Raw genomic sequence first — 24588 nt, forward strand, 5'->3', positions numbered from 1 at the left:
GTATGTACAAAAGCAATGCACATAACCTATAAATGGGGAACTGTACAACTTTTGTTCTCCGCATTTCATTGGTTACCTATAATTAGTGCTCACTTATACAGCCTAAAAAAAGAATCTGTCCCATACTCATGTTGATATAGCAATGCAACAATGTTAAATATATCAAGCAGTATCTATGTTCAAATGGCAATGCATCAGTGTTAAATATATCAAGCAGTATCTATGTTCATATGGCAATGCATCAGTGTTAAATATATCAAGCAGTATCTATGTTCATATGGCAATGCATCAATGTTAAATATATCAAGCAGTATCTATGTTCATATGGCAATGCATCAGTGTTAAATATATCAAGCAGTATCTATGTTCATATGGCAATGCATCAGTGTTAAATATACCAAGCAGTATATATGTTCATATGGCAATGCATCAGTGTTAAATATATCAAGCAGTATCTATGTTCATATGGCAATGCATCAGTGTTAAATATATCAAGCAGTATCTATGTTCATATGGCAATGCATCAGTGTTAAATATACCAAGCAGTATCTATGTTCATATGGCAATGCATCAGTGTTAAATATATCAAGCAGTATCTATGTTCATATGGCAATGCATCAGTGTTAAATATATCAAGCAGTGTCTATGTTCATATGGCAATGCATCAGTTTAAATATATCAAGCAGTGTCTATGTTCATATGGCAATGCATCACTGTTAAATATACCAAGCAGTATCTATGTTCATATGGCAATGCATCAGTGTTAAATATATCAAGCAGTATCTATGTTCATATGGCAATGCATCAGTGTTAAATATATCAAGCAGTATCTATGTTCATATGGCAATGCATCAGTGTTAAATATATCAAGCAGTATCTATGTTCATATGGCAATGCATCAGTGTTAAATATATCAAGCAGTGTCTATGTTCATATGGCAATGCATCAGTGTTAAATATATCAAGCAGTATCTATGTTCATATGGCAATGCATCAGTGTTAAATATACCAAGCAGTATCTATGTTCATATGGCAATGCATCAGTGTTAAATATATCAAGCAGTATCTATGTTCATATGGCAATGCATCAATGTTAAATATATCAAGCAGTATCTATGTTCATATGGCAATGCATCAGTGTTAAATATATCAAGCAGTATCTATGTTCATATGGCAATGCATCAGTGTTAAATATACCAAGCAGTATATATGTTCATATGGCAATGCATCACTGTTAAATATATCAAGCAGTATATATGTTCATATGGCAATGCATCGATGTTAAATATACCAAGCAGTGTCTATGTTCATATGGCAATGCATCACTGTTAAATATATCAAGCAGTGTCTATGTTCATATGGCAATGCATCACTGTTAAATATATCAAGCAGTATCTATGTTCATATGGCAATGCATCACTGTTAAATATATCAAGCAGTATCTATGTTCATATGGCAATGCATCAGTGTTAAATATACCAAGCAGTATCTATGTTCATATGGCAATGCATCAATGTTAAATATACCAAGCAGTGTCTATGTTCATATGGCAATGCATCACTGTTAAATATACCAAGCAGTAATGCATCAGTGTTAAATATATCAAGCAGTATCTATGTTCATATGGCAATGCATCAATGTTAAATATACCAAGCAGTATCTATGTTCATATGGCAATGCATCAGTGTTAAATATATCAAGCAGTATCTATGTTCATATGGCAATGCATCAATGTTAAATATACCAAGCAGTGTCTATGTTCATATGGCAATGCATCAGTTTAAATATATCAAGCAGTGTCTATGTTCATATGGCAATGCATCACTGTTAAATATACCAAGCAGTAATGCATCAGTGTTAAATATATCAAGCAGTATCTATGTTCATATGGCAATGCATCAGTGTTAAATATATCAAGCAGTATCTATGTTCATATGGCAATGCATCACTGTTAAATACATCAAACAGTATCTATGTTCATATGGCAATGCATCAATGTTAAATATACCAAGCAGTATCTATGTTCATATGGCAATGCATCAATGTTAAATATATCAAGCAGTGTCTATGTTCATATGGCAATGCATCAGTTTAAATATATCAAGCAGTGTCTATGTTCATATGGCAATGCATCACTGTTAAATATACCAAGCAGTATCTATGTTCATATGGCAATGCATCAGTGTTAAATATATCAAGCAGTATCTATGTTCATATGGCAATGCATCAGTGTTAAATATATCAAGCAGTATCTATGTTCATATGGCAATGCATCAGTGTTAAATATATCAAGCAGTATCTATGTTCATATGGCAATGCATCAGTGTTAAATATATCAAGCAGTGTCTATGTTCATATGGCAATGCATCAGTGTTAAATATATCAAGCAGTATCTATGTTCATATGGCAATGCATCACTGTTAAATACACCAAGCAGTATCTATGTTCATATGGCAATGCATCAATGTTAAATATACCAAGCAGTATCTATGTTCATATGGCAATGCATCAATGTTAAATATATCAAGCAGTGTCTATGTTCATATGGCAATGCATCAGTGTTAAATATACCAAGCAGTATCTATGTTCATATGGCAATGCATCAATGTTAAATATATCAAGCAGTATCTATGTTCATATGGCAATGCATCAGTGTTAAATATATCAAGCAGTATCTATGTTCATATGGCAATGCATCAGTGTTAAATATACCAAGCAGTATCTATGTTCATATGGCAATGCATCAGTGTTAAATATATCAAGCAGTATCTATGTTCATATGGCAATGCATCACTGTTAAATATACCAAGCAGCATCTATGTTCATATGGCAATGCATCACTGTTAAATATACCAAGCAGTATCTATGTTCATATGGCAATGCATCACTGGTTAAATATAACAAGTACTATCTATCTGACATGGTAATGCATCACTGGTTAAATAAATCAAGCACTATGTATGTCATAAAGTAATGTATAACTGGTTACATTTATCAAGTAATACTGTTCAAATACATCAAGCAATATCTATGCTGATTATTTGACAATCAAGGTAGGCAAGTGGAATAGCTACTTATTAAAGCCCCCAATAAAATGGGCCTTTTTCTCCATACAGGAACCGAGATAATTACATTTTATTTTAATCCATTTTGTTCAAAGAACTGCAAACCACTGATTCTATTAAGCGCAATTTTTCTACAATAAAAAGTACAGGAAAATGCACATCAACCTATACAAATATTAGTGATTTCAAAGTACCTGAACCCTAAGCAATTTAAAATCTCATTTTCATCCAAAAGTGATTTCAAAGTACTTGAACCCTAAGCAATATAAAAATTTCATTTTAAACCAAAGTGACTTCAAAGCACTTGAATCCTAAGTGATATAAAAACATCAATTTTTACCCAAAAGTTAAATACTCCAACATTCTAAATCATCCTTAAAGAATGCTGATAAGTATAAATGGGCAAATTAATTCTCATTCTTCTTCCTTAAAGAATTGGAGTAAATATACATGGGTACACAAGTCCTGGTCTACTCCTTAAAGAATGGGAGTAATTATACATGGGTACACAGGTCTGGGTCTACTTCCTTAAGGAATGGGAGTAACTACACATGGGTACACAAGTCTGGGTCTACTCCTTAAAGAATGGGAGTAATTATACATGGGTACATAAGTCCAAGTCTACTTTCTTAAGGAATGAGAGTAATTATACATGGGTACGTAAGTCCAAGTCTACTTCCTTAAAGAATGGGAATAATTATCCATGGGTACACAAATCCAGGTAAACTTCCTTAAGGAATGGGAGTAATTATACATAGGTATACAAATCCAGGTCTACTTCCTCAAAGAATGGGAGTAATTACACATGGGTACACAGGTCTGGGTCTACTTCCTTAAGGAATGGGAGTAACTATACATGGGTACACAAGTCCTGGTCTACTCCTTAAAGAATGGGAATAATTACACATGGGTACACAGGTCTGGGTCTACTTCCTTAAGGAATGGGAGTAACTATACATGGGTACACAAGTCCGGGTCTACTCCTTAAAGAATTTAGTAATTATACATGGGTTCGCAAGTCCAGACCTGCTTCCTTAAAGAACAGGAGTAATTATACATGGGTACACAAGTCCAGGTCTACATCCTTAATGAATGGTAATAATTAAACATAGGTGCACAAATCCAGGCCTACTTCCTTAATGAATGGGAGTAATTAATTATACATGGGTACACAAATCCAGGTATACTTCTTTAAGGAATGCCAGTAATTATACATGGGTAAACAGGTCCGGGTCTACTTCCTAAAGAATGGGAGTAATTATACATGGGTACACAAATCCAGGTATACTTCCTTAAGGAATGGGAGTAATTATACATGGGTACACAAGTCCAGGTATACTTCCTCAAAGAATGGGAGTAATTATACATGGGTTCACAGGTCTGGGTCTACTTAAGGAATGGAAGTAATTTTACATGGGTACGTAAAGTAAATCAAGGTCTACTCCTTAAAGAATGGGAGTAATTATACATGGGTTAACAAGTCCAGGCCTACTTTCTGATAGAATGGGAATAATTATACATGGGTACACAAGTCCATATCTACTTTCTGATAGAATGGGAGTAATTATACGTGGGTACACAAGTCCATATCTACTTTCTGATAGAATGGGAGTAATTATACATGGGTACACAAGTCCATATCTACTTTCTGATAGAATGGGAGTAATTATACATGGATACACAAGTCCATATCTACTTTCTGATAGAATGGGAGTAATTATACATGGGTTAACAAGTCCAGGCCTACTTTCTGATAGAATGGGAGTAATTATACATGGGTACACAAGTCCAGGTATACTTCCTCAAAGAATGGGAGTAATTATACATGGGTACACAAGTCCAGGTATACTTCCTCAAAGAATGGGAGTAATTATACATGGGTTCACAGGTCTGGGTCTACTTAAGGAATGGAAGTAATTATACATGGGTACATAAAGTAAATCAAGGTCTACTCCTTAAAGAATGGGAGTAATTATACATGGGTTAACAAGTCCAGGCCTACTTTCTGATAGAATGGGAATAATTATACATGGGTACACAAGTCCATATCTACTTTCTGATAGAATGAGAGTAATTATACATGGGTACACAAGTCCAGGTCTACTTTCTAGCTGCAGACTACTAAACAGCAAAAGACTTACAAGCCTGTCAGTAAAACTGTTGAAGTTTTTAACAAATATTTTCTTCAGGAGATCAAGATCTGTGATGTTTACCACAAATGTTCCACCACCACGAGTGCTACAAAAGAAAGGAAATATTACTGATTTTTATTAAAATCCTCAGTTCCCTTTTGTAACACTCATTTCTATATTCATAGAAATATAATTTGTACATTATTTGTGTTATTTTTCAGATATTATTGATTTCAGTTTGATTTTCATACTTATAAATTGTAGAGTTTGTACTGTTGGACATTGTGGAAAAGCCATACGTACAACAGAGTGAATTTGTAAGCCCAATCTACTTTGTACTTAGTCACAATATCTTACAGTATAAACACTGTATTTTGTAGTTATATACCCCTATTTGCTAAATGATATAATTTAAATTGCTTTCCATAACATAAAATTAATTATCTTTAAAGGAGTATTGCAATTATTTTTATAACTGATCTGTACATAAAAGAAGACGATAAGGTGATGTGATTTTGTTCAGTTGTGCCTGACATAATAAAAGGTTCTGATCTGTACATGGGAAAAGGCTCTGATCTCTACATCACAAAGGGCTTCACAAAGGACTCTGATCTCTATATCACAAAAGATGGATCTATCACAATGCAAAGGTTCTGATCTCACTGCAAAGGACTCTCTCTACATTGCAAAGCACTCTATATTGCAAAGGGCTCTTTTCTCTACTTCACAATAGGCTATGATCTCTACAATCTACTAAGGAGGGCCTTAACAATTTTGCACACACAAGTGTTTTCTGGATGCCCATGGTAAACAAGAATCACTTCCAGTGGCCACCTGATGGCAAACTTTAGGGAAGTCTTCATGGCAGCATAACATGCCCTATTGTATTAGACAATAGTTAAATGGCCAAAAAGTGATAAAAAGACATTGAAAAATGTGAAAAAGCAGAGGTTCTATGGGATACAGGGATTCCTCCTGAAACAGTATCCCTCAAAGGAACTGAAGCTCTACTGACCAGAAGAATTTCCAACATCCAAAGATAAGTCCATTTTCTTTTTAGCTGCCGAGTGTTGGTACCATCTCTAATAGTCTTGACTGATGTGATTTTCAAATCAGTAACTGTGGCAGCAAAACAGTTTTAAATCAGCACCATTTTTTAATCAAGTGAAACTATACATCAACAGAAGACTTTTGCTGAAAACCCCAAATTTATACGAGAATCCAATCTGGAGAATTATTGAGAAGATTTTCAATATGTTCATTTTTATTCTGGACAAACAAGATATAATTACCCTTCTGGTGAAAATGTAATGTTGAGGAGGAGTAGCAACAATAGATTTTCAAGAGAGCTGTCATGGTTGCCATACTAGATGTCAGATCTAGACCATTTTCATTTGATACCAATTAGACATTATGAGAGGTCTTCTGGTGAATAATCAATGTTGATGTGACTTTCCACTTAGGAGGATTAGCAATAAGACTCTCATTTTAGCTACTATCATGACCACATGGGATTTCAGAGAAGCACGATTGTTACTTAAGGCCAGTTAGACACCACAAGAAGTCTTCCGGTTAAAACTCTATGCTGATATGACTCACCCACTCAGGAGTAACAGCAATGACAAGATCTTTAAGTCCACTGCTGTGATGGCCATATTGGATATCACATCAGCACCATTTCATTTTTGGACCAATCAGACATCAAAGGAAGTCTTTTAGTGAAATCCCCATTCAGGTGTAGAGATAATACATTTGGCTGCTGCGGTGGCCATTTTGATGTCTGAGTAACACTATTTTCATTTAAAAGCAACTAGACTTTAGGATGAAGGAATGTGTAAAGTTTCATGGTAACATCCAAGTAGGAAAAGTAGCGACACAATCTTTGTCCTAAGGTGCAATGTCAAATGGACAACAGCCAATCCCATAAACTCTTCTGGTCTAAGATGATGGATAAAGGACAACAGGCAATCCCATATGCTATTACAGTCTATGACAATGGTTGAGGGACAACAGGCAATCCCATAAAAGCTTCTAGTCTAAGATGATGGATAAAGGACAACAGGCAATCCATAAACTCTTCTTGTCTAAAATGATGGATAAAGGACAACAGGCAATCCCATAAACTCTTCTGGTCTAAGATGATGGATAAAGGACAACAGCTGGCAATCCCATATTCTATTATGGTCTATGACAATGGCTGAAGGACAACAGGCAATCCCATAAACTCATCTGGTCTAAAATGATGGATAAAGGACAAAGGCAATCCCATAATCTCTTCTGGTCTAAGATGATGGATAAAGGACAACAGGCAATCCCATATGCTATTATGGTCTACGTCAATGATTGATGGACAACAGGCAATCCCATAAAACCTTCTGGTCTAAAATGATGGATAAAGGACAAAAGGCAATCCATAAACTCATCTGGTCTACAATGATGGATAAAGGACAACAGGCAATCCCATAAACTCTAATGGTCTAAGATGATGGATAAAGGACAACAGGCAATCCCATTTGCTATTATGGTCTATGACAATGGTTGATGATAGATAAAGGACAACAGGCAATCCCATAAACTCTAATGGTCTAAGTTGATGGATAATGGACAACAGTCAATCCCATTTGCTATTATGGTCTATGACAATGGTTGATGATAAAGGACAACAGGCAATCCCATTAATTCTTCTGGTCTAAGATGATGGTTCAAGGACAACAGGCAATCCAATAAACTCTTCTGGTCTAAATGAAGGACATCAGGCAATCCCATAATCTCTTCTGATCTATGATTGGATGAAGCACAACAGGCCATCATATAAACTCCTCTGGTCAATGAGATAACAGGCCATCCTGTAAACTCTTCTGTTCAAATGGACAACAGGCCATGACATCAGCTCTTCTTGTCAAATTGACAACAGGCCATCCCATTAGCTCTTCTTGTCAAGTGGATAATAGGCAATTCCATAGGCTCTTCTGGTCAAATGGGCAAAAGGTCATCCAATGTGTTCTTCTGTGAAATGGACAACAGGCCATCCCATAAAATTTTGTGGTCAAATAGATAGCAGGCCATTTTACAAGCTCTTGTGAAATGGACAACATAAGTTCTTCTGCATGGTCAAATGGGTAATAGGTCATCCCATAAGCTCTTTTGGTCTATGACCATTACAACTAAAAGTTGACAGCACTATTAAATTCAATAGCAATGAAACTCCAGCACTGAAAATTCCAGAACCTAGTAGTAATGAAAATAAACAATGAAATGCACATTCAGTTAAAAATTAAACAAGAAACATACTGAATTTTTTTATTACACACAAGTGATAATATTTAAAAGTCAAAGACCAACAAAGATATTTGAATGAAACATTTGTCAACAGTGACCTTGATCAAATTCTAAATGTTAATTTGCTTTCTCTCTCTCTCTCTCTCTCTCTCTCTCTCTCTCTCTCTCTATATATATATATATATATATATATATATTGAGTATACTCTCAACATACTGATCATACCATTAACATCCAAGCATTACATTAACATACCAAGCATTCACTTAACATAATGAGCATCCTATTAATATACTGAGTGTAATATCAACATACTGAGCATACCATTAACATACTGAGCATTCCATTAACATACTGAGTAAACTATCAACATACTGAGCACACTATTACATACTGAGCATATTATTAACATGCTGAGCATTTCATTAACATACCAAGCTATTCATTAATATACTGAGCATCCTATTAACATACTGATCATTCCCTTAACATACTGAGCATTCCATTAATATAGTGAGTATACTATCAACATAGTGAGCATACCATTAACATACTGAGCATTCCATTAACATACCAAGCATTCCATGAACAGACTGAGTAAACTATCAACATACTGAGCATACCATTAACATAATGAGCATTCCATTAACATACTGAGCATCCTATTAACTTAATGAGTATAATATTAACATACTGAACATTCCCTTAACATACTGGGCATTCCATTAACATACCAAGCATTCATTTAATATACCAAGCATTCCATTAACATACTGAGTGCACTATCAACATACTAAATATGCTATCAACATACTGAGTATAATACTACCATACTGAGTACACTATTAGTGTTTAAAAGTTGCTTTAAGTTTAATGGTGGAAAAAGCAAACAGATCAAATTTCAACAATGCAGTAGTTTGTCACAATATTGGCATAAATAGATCCTGATCAACTTTCAGCCATGGCAGTCAAAATTAATATACTGAAATATGTGCATTTGAGAAAACTGTTGCAATCTTGCACCTCAGAATCTGAAGCTACAACTTCTAAAAGTAAAACATAAGTCTAAATGGTGTGAACTAAGAATGCCTGATGGAGTCAGAGCACTGAAACACAAGCAGAAAACTAAAATCCATTGAAGAGGAAAATGCATTTATGAACTTTAAAGATTCTGGCCTTTTCTTTAAATGTTTTGATAAAACATCACATAAAATGTAAAAATTTGAGTTAAACAGCAGACCTACCAACCTGACGAGTCCATCTCAGTAAACAAGTTGATTTTTTCCGTAAGACTGGCCAGTTTTCAGTAAGGTGTAACAAAATATCAAAAACTGCTATTGTAAAGCTGGAAAATGTAATTAAAAGTTTGACGCATCAACGATAAAAATTATGTTCAACTGAAGTTTGTAAAGCATGCGTAGACTTTATGTACCACTAGTACAGTTGCACAAACTATAGTTCCTATCCATATGCAGCTCAATGGCTCGTTGCTATCTCTCAACTTTACATAATTCTTGGAAATTCTTTTCTGTTCTACATGACAATGGCAATCATATCTCCTGCCACTAGACATACTCAAACTGGCATGTGATGTCCAATAAACGTAATTGTGTCCTTGCCAGCTTTTATTCACAAGAATCTGATTACTCCTATTTATTCTTTTGTGTTGTTTATTAACACTTTTCTAGAAGCTTATTTTCCCTTCTGTCTTAAACATGCATCGTTTTCTGGACGCCATTTTTAAAAATTATATCATCAACAGTTTGATCATGCAGATGCTTCGCATGAACAAATAGGTGCATTTTAAAGCACCTGGGGTGCTGCTGTAAAGTTAGTCTGGTTTCCTGACTAATTTCACTAATTCTAAGATGAAACCTGGATCCAAATAAAACACGGATGAGTCAATTATCTGGATTTCTCGGCAATTATATTTTTTCCGTAGTTTTTGCTAGTATGCCATAAGTCTGTATTTTAAGGGTAATTTTTGTAAGACTTGCAGCAAAATCTTAACAGTTGGCAGGTCTGAAACAGCCCAAAAGCTATTGATGACTATGGCATAAAATCTTCAGCTCAGGCTCCTTTCGCAACTAAAAATATACCTCTAGATTTACCAAGCTTTATTTCAAATAAAATTATCCTTTCCTGTTACTGAATTTTCTAATTATTGACTTTCAGTCATTGAGTTTCCAGTGACTGAGTTTCCAGTCATTTAGTTTCCACTGACTGAATTTCCATGGAGTTTCTAGTGATTAAGACTCCATAGACTGAATTTCTATTGATTGAACTTCCAACAAACAAGTTTCCTGTGACTTCATTTTAGTGACTGAATTTCCACTTGATTGTGCTTTGTTGACTTCATTTCTAATGACTGAATTTCAAGTGATTGAGCTACCAGTGACTGAGTTTCTAGTCAATGAGTTTCCACTGACTCAATTGTCAGCAACTGAGCTTTCTGTTGATTGTATTTCTAATGACTGCTTTTTTCTGGTGACTGCCTTTTTCTGGTGACTGCCTTTTTCTAGTGACTGCCTTTTTCTAGTGACTGCATTTTTCTAGTGACTGCCTTTTTCTAGTGACTGCATTTTTCTAGTGACTGCCTTTTTCTGGTGACTGCCTTTTTCTGGTGATTGAGCCTAATCTTCTACTTTAAAAGGTGTATAAAATCAGGGCCAGTATTGAAGCACAACTATCTGTCTTGAAGTGTTGCTTTGACTAAGACCAGATTCATCCAAGGATATGTAGACAAGTGCAAACTCTCAATGCTCAAGATTTAGTGGAATTGAATTAATCATCATGAATGAAGTTCTCTTATATTTTCAATGAAGCAAAATCAGTAACAGAAATTCAATAGTCTGTAGCTCATCAGATATCAGTAATTCTGGTCACTCTTTTCAATGGATAATACTACTGGATTCAAGGCTCTGGCTTGGCCAATTTGGATATGTGAAAAAGCTTCCCATGGGTTGGCGGTTCTTCCCTGGCGATTTTACCTGGTTCTTCTTTCACCAGTTACACTGGCTGCCATGTATAGCCTACCTTGTGCTGAAAAAATGGCTTCAGGCACACAACAACAACCAGCCAAACACCATGAAAATGAACCTTTGTCATAAATAATGTTTGTTCAAACCATTTCAAATTTGTCTTTAATTTGATGTTACAAAATGCTAAAATAAGCTATGTATTTACTAGGGGTCAAATGATTCAATGATATATCAATGCACTGATAACGGTTGCTATACCGATAGACAAATCAATACAAGAAGTGGAGAATCTATACAAGACTTTACCTTGTACAACAGACTGTGGCTCATCAAATACCGGCAATGGATTATCATCACTCTTTCAAATGGATGATACCAGTCAATAACCATGAGAGCAAACCCTTGTCACAAACAGACCATTTCAATTTGATTTTAATCTGATGTTACAAAATGATGCAATTAGCAAGTACAATATTTACCTGTAGACTCGGCCATACTGCTTAGTACTCCGAAGTTCAAACTCGTATGTCCCCTGCCAGAAAAACAAAAAACATTGACTAATATTTGTCTTTGACAGAAATACACTATATGTACAACTGCAGCACAGAAAACAAATAAATCCAGCTAACCATTATGCATGACTTAATTACACAGTACTCGAACCTTATAAAGCTGTTCATGGAAGTAATCATAGTGACCTACATTACAAGTGAGGTCATCTTAAGGCCATAATGAAGTATGTTACTATATATAACAGTACAATCAACATCAAAAATATATTTTTAATGTCACAGCCAAGAACTAAAACCAAGTGATATAAATTAAACATAATACTATTATTTTCACTGAAATATATTAGAGCTGTGCTGCTTGAATGATGATCGCTACTGGTACCTGATTCACATCACTGAGATACTAACTTTAGGAGTAAAACATGTTCCTTCGATAATACTCATAGTACCTTAGGAGTACTCCTTTCACTCATAAATGCAATCTTTCCAGGTTTACATTAGCAACAAAAATGTCAAAATGTCTATTTTCAAAGGTGGAAGTCAGATTAGAGTGGTCTCCCCCTTGCAGAGCAGACTCGGCACCAAAATTCCATCCATTGGTCAGTTACAACTGGAGCAGATGTGCATGATCTGACAGGGATTAACTGTGGGGAGGATCCACTGGATGGAGTGCCAGTATTATGATCAGATAAATTTTATCAAAGACACTTTACTCAAAATATTTAATCTGATCACAATACCATGGGAGAACAGATAAAAGGAAGTTACATCTTACCCTGGAGGACCATGAATCCTGAAGTATATGAAGAAGCTATGAATCCCTTGAGAGATACAGGTTAGGGTTAGTACATGGTTTATCCATGGATGCAGTCTGAAGAACAAAATGTCATTTGTGCCCATCCAGTGGCAGTAAAGTATTGTCACTATAAAGCCCTTGAATGACCAAGAAAGGCAGCCTTGCTGGGCTGCTAACATAAATCCCAGGAGACCAAATTGATCCCTTTGGAATGAAAAGGTCTCTAAGGTAAAAGCTTGACTATGTCATCTCTGACCTCCATCCCATGGCATGGATGATATTAGTTATGAAGCAGCTGTGCCTCATAATGCTACAGTGCAACCCCGCTATAACACACCTTGCTATATTGCGAATTCTAACATAACGCAGTCATGGCGTGGCTCCCAAAATTTCCTATATTCAGTCACACATAAAATTTTTATATATAAAAAGTACATGGAATAGTGTACAAAAGATGTATTATCATTATGGGGAAGAGATCACATATGAATTCGAATTTAATATGATCATGGCGTGATTCCTGAAATTTTAAATACATGTGTATTTTTCTCATACCGGGAATTATTTTAGTGATGACTGTCCTAACAACATGAGCCAGTATGTGCACAGAATACATTGGTCTTTGGTTTGTTCCTTGTAAGCAAAGCAAATAATCCATTGTATCCATGATACAAGAGCCTTTGAAGAAATATCATCCTTTTTTTTAAGCAAAAAGAATACCCAATATCTTTTCTTCTAAGCAATTCAGTTCACCTGAGTCCAACTTCAGAACTCCTGGGCTCTAAAGATGCCACTTAGTGCATGGGTCCAAAGATGAAAAAAATTTCAAGAGAAAGGAGCGATTCCCCACCAGAAACCTATTCTTGGCAAAGAAAGCTGTGACCATCATGAGTGAACTTGAACCACCAAGGCATAAATGCAATTGAATCAAGGAATTGCTAGATGTTGGCTTAAACCAATGCTTTCCAACCTGCAACCCGTGGGCCACATATGGCACATAGGCTGATTTTAAATGGCCCGCCAGAGTTCAAGCAAATTCTTTTGTATTTATGTAAAAAAAAAGTAAATGGCCTACTTTCATAGTATTTCTTCTTAACCAGGTAAACAATTGTGAATAATTTTTATAGTCGTTCCTTTTAAGGTTTCTGCTGCAGCCCTTGGCTTCAAGAAAAATTGGTCAGTGGCCCATGGTGTCAAAAAGGTTGGACAGCACTGGCTTAAAGAGTTGCTTGATTCAACCATGTCTGAGCTCACAAAAGATTCCATTTTGGACAAAGGACCAAAGCCATAGGTTGAAACAAGTCAAAGTTCACAAGAAGGCCAGAGACATCTTTGTTCTGACTTATTTCTTTTCAACTATCATGTCAGGACGTGTCTTAGATTGTCGATCAGTAGCCCTTCATAGTATGAGTGGCTAACCTTTCCCTTCGGAGAGTACAAGAGAGGGAGCTACTGTAGCTAACTGTTGGATCTGGGGTTTCTGAAAGAAGAACTCTCCACTTTCCTGTATATGTTTCCTTTCTATTTAAAAAATTAAGGCCCTGTTAGTGCAGTGCTGTCCATCACTTCTGCTGAGGATTGTTTTTTTTCTGACTGCTTGCTTGATAAGATCCTAGCATGTAGGTACAGGTAAAAAGGGCAGAATTTCCAAGGAATCTCCGTTGTAAAATTCACTAGATCACTGATCCACACTTTAACAAAAATAAGATTAAACAGTTGATTTACAAATCCAAGGAAAGGTGGGGAAAATTGTATGCCATTAGACTAATTACCTTGATTTACAAATGTGTAATATCAGGGACCATGTTCACTAGTACAATATATGGAGACCTATAAGCATAACTGTGTTAGATCAAGGACCATGTTCACTAGTACCATATATGGAGACCTATAAGCATAACTGTGTAATATCAGGGACCATGTTCACTAGTACCATATATGGAGACCTATAAGCATAACTGTGTTAGATCAAGGACTAGGTAAACTAGTACCATATATGGGGATCTAGAGCATAACTGTGTAATATCAGGGACCATGTTAACCAGTAGCATATACAAGGACCTATAAGCAGAACTGTGTTATATTAGTAGCTATGTTAACTTGTACTGTGTAAATGGGACCTATAATCACAACTGTGCTATATCACGGGCTATATTAAACTAGTGCCATAGAAGGGGACATGTGAGCATAGCTGTGTTGAAAATACTTTTCAAATTTAACTGAAACTGAGGCTCCCTTACCAATCTAATTATTTCAAGCAAGTTGCCAAAAATAGGTAGTTGTCTTGGTCCTGGAATGGTTGTTCTAAATAACATGTACCACAGCTGGTCATATCTGAAAGGAATATGAAGAATTTCATATAAGTCTTTTGACACAAGATAGCATAGATGTAAAATAAAGAATTTCATACAAAGTCTTGTGCACACAAGATGGCCTAGATGTAAAATAATGAAATCTTATCTTGTATTGAGGACATCTGTGAAGCAGAGATAGAGGAATTTGTTTTCATCTCATTGCTGTATTATATTACTCTCATATTCGTCTTTTAAAGTTTGTAATGCGATGTTGATTTGTCATTTTTTGTAATCTGACATGTTTTCAAGTTTGAAAAGATCCATCTGCTCTAACATTTTCTGTCATATAACATCTGCATCTCAAACTATAAAGCATTTCACTTAACATCTGGAACCATTTTCTTTAAAAATATAGACTGGTTCACTAACTGATTAGCTCATCTATAAAATAAATCTGTTTGACTAAGTTCACTGTTAAAGAAACACATCTGTTTTCTTTGAAATGGGTCATATAACAGTGCTATAAATTGCAAATAGGGAAAGTACTCTGAGGTTTTTCTTACACAGCAGTCACCTTTTAAAAATATTCTCAAATTTATATTAATGGAATTAAAGAGATGATAATAAAATGACAAAAACAATTTTCTATTGCTTTATTTTCAGTTTATTTTTTAATGAAACAAAAAAGAGTAATCCATAAGCAGTCTCACAAAATATGTAATTTAGTGGAAAAAAAAGTATAATGATTATGCCATAAGTGTAATGGTTGGCACGTATACATGTGTAAGCCATCCACAAAGTTTAGTCCAGGTCTTATGTAATACCATAGTTATTGCCAATAAATGATGTTTTTTGAGTCATGATTACTTTAACCTTTGACCTATTAAGCACACCGTGAAGGCAAAAACCATGTTTCTTAACCTCAGTCACAAAGTACTTAACCTTTGATCTTTTAACCATTAAACTGATAGGCTTCTTCCTTACTCCAAATACAAATTTAGTTACTGTTGCTGGTGGAGAACTCAACGTGCAGTAAACAAAATTGTGAACAGACAGATGGATGGATGTACAGAAAACAAAAATATAAACTCTGCATTATGGCAGTATATGGAGAGTTCTTCAAAGCACCTAGATACCTTTTCTGGGCTTGAATAAGTTTACTAAAGCGGTCTTAATACCGGTTAAAGACCAGTAGGTATTGGTAGGGAAATATGTCATATGCAAATGTACTAATCAAACTTCAGAGCACATTCTGGACAAAATATCCCTTGCTGAATAACTGTCTAATCACAGCCAAATGTCCCATATACATTATATCAGAAATATCTCTGGATGATTTTGTAAAGTTTGTTTTTGTTTTTATATTGAGAGGTAAGTCCACCATGAAAGAAGGATCATCGATTAGGTGTTAAGGCAAACAGTGTGACCCTACAAAATTATATCCCCACAATGTGGTCATTTTAATCTTTGAACCAGCAGCAACTGTATATAGGTTAGTTGCATAAATATGTAAATATATTTCCTAAACAGTGATGTACTTCCATACACAGATGTGCTTCCAGCAAGAATAAAGCAAATGAGAAGAAGACAAATGGCTCTCTTGTAGCAGTTTCCAGACAGGAATGGATAACAATTTGGTCAGGTCAACTGGTAGGATGAGCAAGCATGGCTAGAATGGAGTAACAGTCTAATCAAGTCAATACAAGTGACATGCCAAAATGGATTACCAGTATGGTGAAGTCAATTTATATTATACAAATGACATGCCAAAATGGATTACCAGTATGGTGAAGTCAATTTATATTATACAAGTGACATGCCAAAATGGATTACCAGTATGGTGAAGTCAATTTATATTATACAAATGACATGCCAAAATGGATTACCAGTATGGTGAAGTCAATTTATATTATACAAATGACATGCCAAAATGGATTACCAGTATGGTGAAGTCAATTTATATTATACAAGTGACATGCCAAAATGGATTACCAGTATGGTGAAGTCAATTTATATTATACAAATGACATGCCAAAATGGATTACCAGTATGGTGAAGTCAATTTATATTATACAAGTGGTATGCCAAAATGGATTACCAGTATGGTGAAGTCAATTTATATTATACAAGTGATATGCCAAAATGGATTACCAGTATGGTGAAGTCAATTTATATTATGCAAGTGATATGCCAAAATGGATTACCAGTATGGTGAAGTCAATTTATATTATACAAATGACATGCCAAAATGGATTACCAGTATGGTCAAGTCAATTGATGTTGTTAAAGTGAAATATCAAGAATGGGTTTTAACTTAACATTCTGATCAAATGAGTTGATATTAAAGGAGTAACAACTGTTTTGAGCTGCTGGACTGTCATAAGCTTTGCCTTTTTGGTAGTCTTTTTTTACTCTAACATGTGGCTATGGAATGAAAAGTTGGAAGACTGAGGCTGCCTCAGTCTTTGGGTTGCCCTTTGAAACATAGTAAAATGACAGAAACTTTACCAGATTTTGGGAGCCTTTTGAAAGAAGGCTATTCTTTGTTGGATAAAAGATCATATGACATGGGAAGTCTGTAAAAAAAAAACCAAAGACATAGTAAGAAGAAGATGACAGAACACTGATAACAGACACAAGAAGACTTCTTCAACAGATGTGGAGGACTGAGTCTTCACTTGACCAAGTTGGACTGCAGAAGAAAGTTGGTATGCTTATAAACTTGTATCTTTAAACTCAGTAAAGTGGGCTGATAGTGAAACTTCCTTGTAAAGGTAACATGACTGAGTCGGTGAAGTAAGTAGTTGGGGATGGTGAACAAGGCTGTAAGTCACTTCATGCTGGCATGGCATTAGTGACCTGGCTGTGTTCTACATCTTGAATAGTTCGCCAGCAGAAACCTGTTAAGGTAAGAAAGGTCATGATTAAATGAGATCTTTTCCCTTTCTTGGGAACCACAGAATAGAAGGCTGGAGATTGGTCTTTTAACACCCTCTCTACTACACCATTACAAAGATGGTAAGGGACCTCTTCCTTTAACTGGGCCAGATTTAGCTGGCGGAAACAAATAGAGGACCTTATTATTGGAGGAAAATCCCAGGAACCCAAGCCAGTAACCATCTCTTCTGTTACAAAGGACCCAACCTTTGATTGTTATTCCTGAACATGCCAGCAAAGAGGCTTAGTCTTGTGCCAATGGGAACCAATGGAAAAGGTATGGTCTGCATTAGAGGAATCAAGTCTCTAGGGTTGTCTGTGTTTGTCATTAGGAAAGTGGGGAAGGCCAGTGAACTTCTTCCGAGGTCCTTTGTGATGTGCCTTCTTTGGTCTGCCTGTAGAGCACTGAAATAGGGTTTTTGCTTTGACTGGGTATGCAAAACTTTAAAGAATTTGGCCAATGGACCCTGAGAGTGGTCAGGATAATTTTCTGATGGCTTCAATGAGTTAGAAGTGGTTGCAAGAGAACAGTAATTATAGTCTCTCAAATCCTGAGTAGCCAAAGGGTGGTTGAGCCCTCCAGAGAGTCTCAGCCGCCTGGTGGTGGTGGGGGGGGCAGCCCTCAGAAGTTTCTTAGTATACTCCAGTAAGACCTAGGAAGTGTCCAGTGCGATATACATGCAGAGGTGGAGAAGCTCCACTGACAATACCATGGACAAGAACAATGTATGCCAAGAGGCTTTTGCTACTGCTTCCAACAAAATGTTTAGAGCGATTGGCAACAGAGATTCCTCATTCAGCAAGTGGAACTAGGTGGTTTTAATGATGGCTGCATGTGAAGCTACAGTCACTAATGACATAATATACTTTTGCTCTAAGGATTCAAGTGTTTTTATTGGAAGGCACACCTAGATCCATACAGAAATGCCCACATGAGCTGCTTCAGTGTCCAAAGTGGGAGTTTTAGTGGTCCAGGGAAGGGTATGAAATTTGTAGCCTGGATCAGCTACCAAATGTCATAAGAAAGAGGGATGGACACACGATCCCCTACACTGTCTAGCAAAAGCTTGGCCTTTGCTATACCTTTAAAACAAACTACTAGATTGTAACTGAAAATGGTGCAGGAAATCTGGTGGTGATTCTGACCCAGAAAATGTCTCTTAGCTGGAAAGGATTTTGGAATCACCCAAACCTTAAGGTCTGGGACATAGGCAATAGGTTGTGAAGGTCACTGCTTTATTGAATGACCAGGATTCCTCCTCTGCCTCCTTAACCAAAGGCTGAGAGAGGACAGGGGACCCAAAGGGAGGGGATACTACATTGGCCTTCTGAGTGTCAAACTTGTTGGGTTCAACAAGGACAGAAAGAACATCGTTGTCCTTTACTGTCTCCTGTGTGGCATGACTACATTACCCAGTGTCTCTCAGCTTAAGGGGAGTCATGGAGGTGGGAGAAGAATCCTTATTTGGTAACTCCTCCAGCAGAGTTAATAGACTATAACAGTGGCTTTCACTGGTGGTTATGGGCAATTACACACCCATCTACAGCATCTGGGGGGAATAGGTCTATCCTCTTCATACAATTTGGAGCCAATCTCACAAGATGATGTGGGTCTAAGTTACAACTTCACTACTATGCAACCCATGTCCAGATGTCCATTACTGCATGTAGGGAAATGGCCTTTCACTTCCTTGCAATGAAAGGTTCAACATCCCACTGGGATTTAGAGGAATCATAGGGAAGAGGGGATGCAAATTTGATCCCCTGCCTAAATCTGGCATCTGTTCATGGGGCCCAGTCACCAAGCGAGGACTCAATAGGCAACTCAGATCAGTAGGAAAATCTATCCTCCAATCTGGCAGACCCAGATCTCAACACTCCCTTTCGCAGGGGACAAAAAAGGGGACCACTAATCATGGAATTATCCATTGACCTGGATAATCTTTCTTTGAGACCCAAGGGACTAGGAGAAAGATAACCTAGAAAACTCTGTTGAAGACTAAAAATAGCTTCTTCCTTGCTTGGTAGGTTTGTTGACTATCTACAAGATCCAATATCTCATCAGACTAAAGGCTACAAAATGGACAGCTGTCTGTCCTTTTACAGTGCATACAGGATAAACAAGTTGGGAGGTCCAAGGAAGATTTCTTGTGGACACACTTACCCACACCTTTCTTAAACATTGTTCCTGATATAAAGATTCCGAAAGAAGACTGATACACAAACAAACTTCAAAGTAGGCAATGCTAATATAATATTCAATAACATCTTACATGGGTATTTTACAAATATTAAATGTTTAAAAGTAAGCAATGCTAAGCTTAATGACAGAAAAGGCAATAAAAAAGTCAACCAGGCATAAAAACGCAATGGACTATCAAAAATTAGCAAACAACCAGAAGGTTACAATTGCTAATTATAATGGAAAAATGAAGGAAGGCTATCCAAAATTAAAATGGTGAAAGAACCCAAATTTGATAACCAAGCATGGTAGATGAAGTGAAGAAATGGATGTGTGACCTGCTTACCACATAAAAATGTCACCATTCATCATATAGGTAAGGTGAATAAAATGATAGGCAGATGTGTCCATAGTCTGCAATAAGGAAGGAGATGCAAGTAATTAAAATAAATTACCTACCCTTAGCTCCTTAAAAATTGAAACCTGATTTCAGATAAAACAACCAAACTGAAAAACTAACACCCATAGAAAGGTGAAAATAAATCTGCCATGACATGTACCTCCTGTATGGAATGATTATCGAAAATTTTCTCAAGAAAGCTTAATTAATGAAAAAAACATTGATCAGGGTATAATCCTAAAGCTCACAAACAATAAAGCACACATTATGATTAATAATTCACTTGCCAGCACACAAAACAGCAGCAAATCTCCTTTACGTAAACAATGCTGAACACTGCAACATGATAACTGAAAAATATATGAAGAAGCCTTTCATGCATGCCTGATATGTATGGGGTTCTCTTGCAGGGCTGATCTAGTGTAACAGTTGTAGAAGATTCTGGTTCACACTAATGGGGGGACTGAATTGCCATTGTTCAGTCAGCTGTTTTCCTCCTGGAAAAATACTACCAGTAGCTATGCTATAACAATAGGTATGTTATTAATTATATTAAATTATACATTTACTGTACATCTACTCCATATTACTGCTGATAATGCAACAAAAAACAATACAAACGAAACATACACAACACAAAACATTCTTGGGTCCATTCTGTTTGCAGTAGAGGGGATTTACTATGTTAATAGAGCTGGTTATAGCAACCATGTTGTATCTTTGATTTGTATCACAATAATATCAAATACATATAGAAACTGAAGAAAAAAATATACCAGTCCAATTTTACAAAACAAACATACCTCGTAACATTGCAATAATTCATGTATGGATATATGCGATAAAATTCCTCAAACAAAAAATGAACTGTTGTACATTTCTTTTTGTCTTTCTTTTTAAATGTTTACCAAAAACTGCTATCATAAACGAAAATGATTTATAAAAAAAATGTTTATTATTGTATTCTGCTTAACAGATGCATTTGTTTTGTGACAGTAAGTGAGGAAGGTGCTTTATTTAAAATCCTAACAGCTAATGCATCTTGGTCTCTGTGAGTCTACTTTTAATTACAAGTAGTTTACAGTTCTCAGTTGTTAAAAGTGGTACACACATGACAAAAACAGAAACCACTCAGGTTCTGAAAATTAAACACATCATATGCCAGTGTCATTTTCCCACCAAAAGGGAGATACTGAGGAGAACTGCCTCAGGTCTTGTTTGTATGGCACCAACAAGGTCATGTGTTCTCTTCTAGATTTTCTATTTTTGCAAATCTTGTGCATACAAAATTAGTCAGATAAAGGATGCATACTGTGCTTTCCTGATTGAATTCCTTCAGTGGATATAACTACGTCAAAGACAGATACCTGCTTACCTAAATATTTATTGGGGAGAGATTAATCAATAGTATGGGGTAATTATACAAATACAAACAATGTGCCATTGGAAACAACATATTCCAAATCAAAAATGTACATAGGGTAATATCTGCAAAATACTTTCAAGGATTAATAATTGCTATCTGTTTGAATTTAAAAGGAGTTTGTATAGGACCAATTTATTCCAAAAATATAAACAGCAATTCACACTATGACCCTGGCCTTTTATATTTAGATCAATCTTCCAAAAATGTGCCATGTACATTGGTGAAGCTGGTTGAAAGTCTAATGTCTATCCACAGACACATTATATAAACTTTTCTCTCCCAAAAATATAAGAAATCAATCATTGTGACCTTGATATATGATATCTTTTTATCTCCATACCAGTAATGTGATCTTGGATATTTTTTTTAAGTCCACACCAGTGGTGATACTTTTACCCCATGGTAAAAAGCTTCACTGTTCTAATGTAAATTCATGTAGACCAATAATAGACAGTACTGCCATATCCAAGCAATAATAGACAGTACTGCCATATCCAAGCAATAATACACAGTACTGCATACATGCCAACCCCTGGCGAGGAAAAAGTGTAATCCAAGCAGACAAAAAGAATAATCCGAGCAGAAAAAGAGTAATCCACATATAACATGATAAAAAATCAATAAGCATATGTACAAATGATTTATTTATCCCTCTGGACTTTTAACATCAATTACTGCTTCAAGCTTTCGTATATAACGCTTTGAGCTTTAAAAAACAAAAGAATCTCATATTGCATTTCAACACACTTTGTACCAGATGAGACTATGAATGTTTTGTACACCAGAAGAGCAGTTTCAGTTTTATTTTTGTTAACAATACTGAACAATCTCTCAAAATCTTCATTAAGATGGTAAAGAACCAATATTCCTTTCATAACCTGACAAAGAAGAGGAAATTTATATCTTGCAGTTATTGGGTCCTTTAGCTGGGAAATAAGATGAAAAAAATCAACTCTGTCTGCATGAAGTACCTTGTCAGGTAGAGTGTTAACTTGATACTTCAGGAGTTCTCCTAATTTTTCAGCAGCCTTTCCTGCAGCATGGTGCATCATATGACAGAGACAACCTGATATGTACAATGATGAAGACATTTTTCAAAATATAGAATGCAACTCCATTATGAATTCCAGTCATCACTGATGCAGTATCAGCTGAAAACCACATACAGTTCTGCTAACTTATGTTTATTCAAAGCATTATCAAGCAAACAAAAACACAAGTTTTCTCCAGTGGAATCTACTGCTGTTAATTCTGGTAATGAAAGAAGAGCACTCTGACTTTGCATTTTTCGTTGTCAAAGCCTCTTACACAGACTGGGTACAACTTTTTGTCATAATCACTACTCCTGTCTGTTGCAATACTAAACGGCGAATTTTCATGGTTTATGCAATTTTAAGTAAGTATCTTCTGCTAAACATCTAAAAATATTAGATGATTTTGTTCTTTCACATGCATATTTTCTGCAATTTTGGCATCAGGAAACATCTGTTTGAACAAAGGGCCAATGTAGTCTTCTACCACTGGGGTTATTCGTGTTCTATTAAGAACGCGATAGATAACGCCTCTGCATTTATCATATTTGTGTCCACAATTAAGTTCTGCTGTAAAAAAAAGAATTTACCTTAGTATTGGAGTTAGTAAAACAAGCTAATTAAAGGTTTCTTTGTTTTACCACCATGACTAATATTAAAATCCTTTCCATGTAGCCTGCAAGGGGTGTGAAGCTGCCCTAGAATGGAATGCTGTATTGTACAATTCATGTATTCATTTCTGAATCAGTTTTTTTGTCTTTTCTTAATACATCTGAAATTATTTGAAAAATAGTTTGCTCTAACACAGGCATCGACTAGAATAAATCTGACTTAACTTTTAGCGCCCAATACCTAAAGACTGGTTCTGTACCAGATATTAATTAGAACAAAGAATCTGCGAGCAAAGATTATAAGTTAGAAAACCAGTCTGTTCTCTCCTAAGTCATACAGCTGCTATAAATAAAAACCGATGTCAAAAGTAGAAACCAGCATGTTTCTAGGAAATAGGGCAACTGCTACAAATAGAACATAATATTGTTAGGAACATGCATGCAAGTCTTTGGACAAGCATACTCTTATATCATAGTTACATAGAAGCCGTCTTTTTTGGAATATGGTTTGTCAGATTAATGGGATGTTAATAAAAATGAGAAAACAATTATTAATTTTTTGGGAAGGGGCATATACCGAAAATGCGTAATCCGAATACAGTTACGCATAAGGCATAATTTACTGAGAGAAAAAAGCGTAATGATTAAGCCAAAAGCGCAATGGTTGGCATGTATGGTACTGCCATATCCAAGCAATAAATGACAGTAATGCAATATCTAAGCAATAATAGACAGTACTGCCATATCCATGCAATAATGCACAGTGCTGCCATATTAAAGCAATAACAGACAGTACTGCCATATCTAAGCAATAATAGACAGTCATGCCATATTTAAGCAATAATGCACAGTATTACCATATCCAAGCAATAACAGAAAGTACTGCCATATCTAAGCAATAATAGAAAGTACTGCCATATCTAAGCAATAATAGAAATACAG

At 35.8% G+C, this 24588-nt stretch overlaps 1 protein-coding gene across 2 annotated transcripts in view; it reads right to left on the minus strand.

Moving 5' to 3' along the window:
* Window positions 1-24588, minus strand: part of LOC149776689 (cytochrome P450 3A24-like) — a 119796-nt gene that overhangs the window by 85813 nt on the left and 9395 nt on the right. For both annotated transcript variants that reach the window (XM_089941226.1, XM_089941225.1), the window contains exons 3-5: window positions 15006-15099; window positions 11937-11989; window positions 5206-5302 (exon numbers count right to left, since the gene is read on the minus strand). In XM_089941226.1, the coding sequence (XP_089797352.1) occupies window positions 5206-5302; window positions 11937-11989; window positions 15006-15099 (244 nt within the window). The remainder of the gene's footprint in view (window positions 1-5205; window positions 5303-11936; window positions 11990-15005; window positions 15100-24588) is intronic.

Source organism: Sinohyriopsis cumingii, chromosome 18, assembly GCF_028554795.1.
Source record: "Sinohyriopsis cumingii isolate HCF-2022 chromosome 18, ASM2855479v2, whole genome shotgun sequence".
Taxonomy (NCBI): domain Eukaryota; kingdom Metazoa; phylum Mollusca; class Bivalvia; order Unionida; family Unionidae; genus Sinohyriopsis; species Sinohyriopsis cumingii.